The sequence below is a fragment of the Hevea brasiliensis genome, chromosome 12 (genome assembly GCF_030052815.1).
Source record: "Hevea brasiliensis isolate MT/VB/25A 57/8 chromosome 12, ASM3005281v1, whole genome shotgun sequence".
NCBI lineage: Eukaryota > Viridiplantae > Streptophyta > Magnoliopsida > Malpighiales > Euphorbiaceae > Hevea > Hevea brasiliensis.
Window position 1 is genome coordinate 19,483,218 of NC_079504.1, and position 3,516 is coordinate 19,486,733.

Below are 3,516 nucleotides of genomic sequence, written 5' to 3' on the forward strand. Positions count from 1 at the left end.
ATTAGGAGGAAAGAATTTCAAGAAGGTGATGTTGTTCTTCTATACAACTCTAGGTTGAGGTTATTTCCAGGAAAATTGAAGTCAAGATGGTCAGGGCCCTACACTGTTATAAAAGTATACCCCTATGGAGCTGTTGAGATAAGCAATGAGACCTCAGGGACTTTCAAAGTTAATGGGCAGAGATTAAAACATTATATTGTTGGAGAACCCACGCAAAAGTTTGTAGAGGTTTCATGGCTTGGTTCTCCAGTCAGGGATACTTAGGAGAATTGGAGTGGAAGGTCAAGCTTAAGACCTTAAACAAGCGCTTCTTGGGAGGCAACCCAAGCGTATCCTTTTATAGTTCATTAATTTTCCATTTCATTTCACTTTCAGTTTTTACCCTCATTAATCTCAAAAGTGACATTTGTTTATCTTTTGTAGGCCATTCATGAAGATTGGGCAAGTTTACACTTGTTGCAAAGACAAAGAATTAAAGGGAAGCAAGTATAAGCAAAATTCTGCACTTTATCCAGTGCCTGTGAACAGTAACACCTTTAAACTTGTGCTAAATTGCTGATATTGCAATATACTTGATAGCACATGTTTGATTTTGTGTTTTGTGTAAATTCTGTGAAATGCAACTTGAATGAGGATCAATTTTGATATTTAGGACTGATGTGAGCTTTATTGAGGTGCAAAAATAGTGTTTGTTAAGTTTCACCTTTTAGTGTATATATAATTTTGTAGTCTGATAGGAATTTGCATGCTTTTGTTTGGAATTGCTGCTAATTTTTGCAATCTGCAGATTTTTGCTACTGTTCATGCTACTGTTCATGCTGCTAAAAAGGTCAATTTCTACATTTTTTCTGCAATTCTTGGTTGATTGGAACTTGTCTGAAATGCTGCTGAAAATATGCTTTTGGTGTAAGTTTAGAAAGGAGACCATTTCATTGAATGTGCAAAAAGGATAGTCACAATTGGTGCCTAAAATGAACAATGATTGCAAAAGCTAAATGAACATGTGCTATGCTTAGTAAGTTTATGAGAGAGATGAACTTAAATCCCTCAATTTTATGGTGTTTGTGTGTATTTGGTAATTGCTGAGGGTTACAATAGCATTCCATAGCTTTTGGACTGATTTTGGTAAGCAAAACCACAATTTTGCCCAAAACCTGCCGAAACTTGCTGATGACATTGCTTGTCAAGCAAAGTCTTAAGCAAATTCTGCTGAACCTTATGCCCAACCCTAAGCATGGCCCAAAATACCACATGTCTACCCCACATTTTAAAAGGCCCAGCATTTCCGCCAATTTTCCAAAAACCTCGCCAACACTCCCGATAAACCTTGTCGACTTCCTTCCTCACGCCATTCTTTTCGGCAATTTTTTACAGGAAGCCGAAAGGTTTCCTCCTTTTCATTAAAATGGTAAGAGCCAAAATGTGGTCCTCTCACAAACCCAAACTCAGTGGACTTCGACATTCTGTCAAATCTAAAATGGGTACTCCATCCTCATTACCCACAAACCCTAACCCCAACCCCAGTCCGCCATTACCTCAGTCCCCACCACCACAAACGCCGCCATTACCACAATCACCACCACCTCAGTCACCGCCCCCGCCTCCAAGTCAAATACCACCTCTCATTCCGCCGACTCCCCTCTCGCCGCAATCCGAGCCGCCAAATGAAACACCAATTACCGACACCCATTCCCCAGAACCAACGCCAGAACCTGTGCCTACTCGAACAAAAACAAAAGGCAAAACAAAAAGAGCCGCAGGTAGACCGAAAGAAACCCCTGTCGGAAAACGAAAATGAGTACCCTCTGTTCCTTTCGACCTAAACTCTCCACCTCAGCCGTCCTCTGAACCAGTTAGCAAAAGGACTGTGTCTTCCTCGCAAACCCCAAAGACTGGTCCAAACACCAAGAACCCGCCTCCTTACATTCTCCAAAGACTGCGTCATCCGCAGATACTATAGAGGAGGTAATTTCTCCATTACCTTGGGCTTTTAGGGATATGGATATGAAAAAGGCATATGAGAAATTACTTTCTAAAAATATTTTGGCAAACAAGTATATGGATGAGCAGATTTTGAACGAATTAGGCATTTATGATTCTGTCTTTGCCTATTTGGATGTTGTTAGCTGGATTGATTTTGCTAAAATTAGGGAACCAGTGTACAAGGATCTAACCCTCGAATTTTTGAGTTCCCTAAAGTTGAGTTTCAAACCAACAGTGCCTGAACATAAAGATATGATATATTTTCGATGTGCTGGAATTGATAGGGAGTTAGACATGGGTGCTTTGAATGCCATTTTTGGTTTTCAGGATTCGGGGTATAAAAACATTGAGTGGCAAAGAAACTGTTTATGACCCTGTTCAATTCTGGAAAGATATTGCACCTTTTGGAGGTTATTATAGACAGAGGACTGCAAAAGCCTCTAGGATAGTTGACCATGTATTGAAATACCTCCATAGGTTCATTACTTACACTGTTTTAGGAAGGGGACACAGTAACAGTATTGTGGGTGCTGGTGACTTGTTTCTATTGTGGTGCATGAAGGAGAGAAAACAAGTAAGTACAGCCCATTTCATAGCTACTCATTGGCACCAAATTGTCACCAAGCATACTAAAGGTAGTATTGTTTTTGGGGGGTATATAACTGCCATAGCAAAATCATTTAGCTTTGATGCTAGTCTATATAAATTGCCGCTACTGGGAATCATATATAGACAGCACCATGTTGCTGCATATGGATGTTTGTGAGAAAATAGGCCATACATATACTCTGTTACAGCAGCACCCTGATACCCCAGCTACTGCAAACCCCACCACTTTTGCATCAGCAGAACCACAACCAACCTCTACCCCACACTTCTCAGCAGACATGTTATCCATCTTAAAATCCTTGGAATCCAGGATAACAAATTTCACTGTCCAACCATCTGCTCCCTCACCTGATACCACAGAAATTCTTGCTTCCTTGAAAAACTTAGAAATCAAAATTGAAGCCATGGGTCAAGAGCAGGTTAACCAAAAGAAGAAGCTAGAAAAGAAACTTAAAAAGAGATTTTTATCTCTTAAAAAGAAACAGAAGCAACATCAACTTCAAATGCTGGAGCTTTACAACAAACTGGCCCAATCCTACAACAATTTATATCATTGGGGCCAAGCCATGTTTCAAGAAATGAAAGACTTAACAGAAAACTTGGAAACTGCTTCTGAAGCTTCAGATCACAATGAACCTACTGCAGAACTCAAGGCGCACTCGATGCAAAGAACAAAGGCTTGATAGCAGAACTCAATCAGTAGCAGCAGTTTTAATTTCCGTTTTCAGTTTATTTTGTAATCTGTTTATTTTAGCTTTCGAACTTTGGTACTAGTTGTAATACTTTGGTAATTAGTTTTTATGATTATACTTGCACTTCTTTCCTTTAGTTTACTTATTTTATTTCATTTTACTCTATTTTATTTTCTGCTATGGACATAGTTACTCTGTGAATGCTTTTTGATTTAATTCTTGATTTAACTGT

At 39.2% G+C, this 3,516-nt stretch overlaps 1 protein-coding gene across 1 annotated transcript; it reads left to right on the top strand.

Annotated features, from left to right (window-relative positions):
- Positions 1-1,420: 1,420 nt before the first annotated feature.
- On the top strand, positions 1,421-2,355 carry LOC131171115 (uncharacterized). Its single transcript, XM_058130570.1, has 2 exons — positions 1,421-1,760; positions 1,952-2,355. Exons 1-2 carry the CDS (start codon positions 1,421-1,423, stop codon positions 2,353-2,355), a joined length of 744 nt encoding a protein of 247 aa, XP_057986553.1.
- The last annotated feature ends 1,161 nt before the right edge of the window (positions 2,356-3,516 follow it).

Coding starts and splice junctions, on each gene's coding strand:
- LOC131171115 (XM_058130570.1), top strand. CDS start 1,421: ATGTGGTCCTCTCACAAACCCAAACTCAGTGGACTTCGACATTCTGTC. Junction 1,761..1,951: donor CAAAACAAAAAGAGCCGCAG/GTAGACCGAAAG, acceptor CGTCATCCGCAG/ATACTATAGAGGAGGTAATT.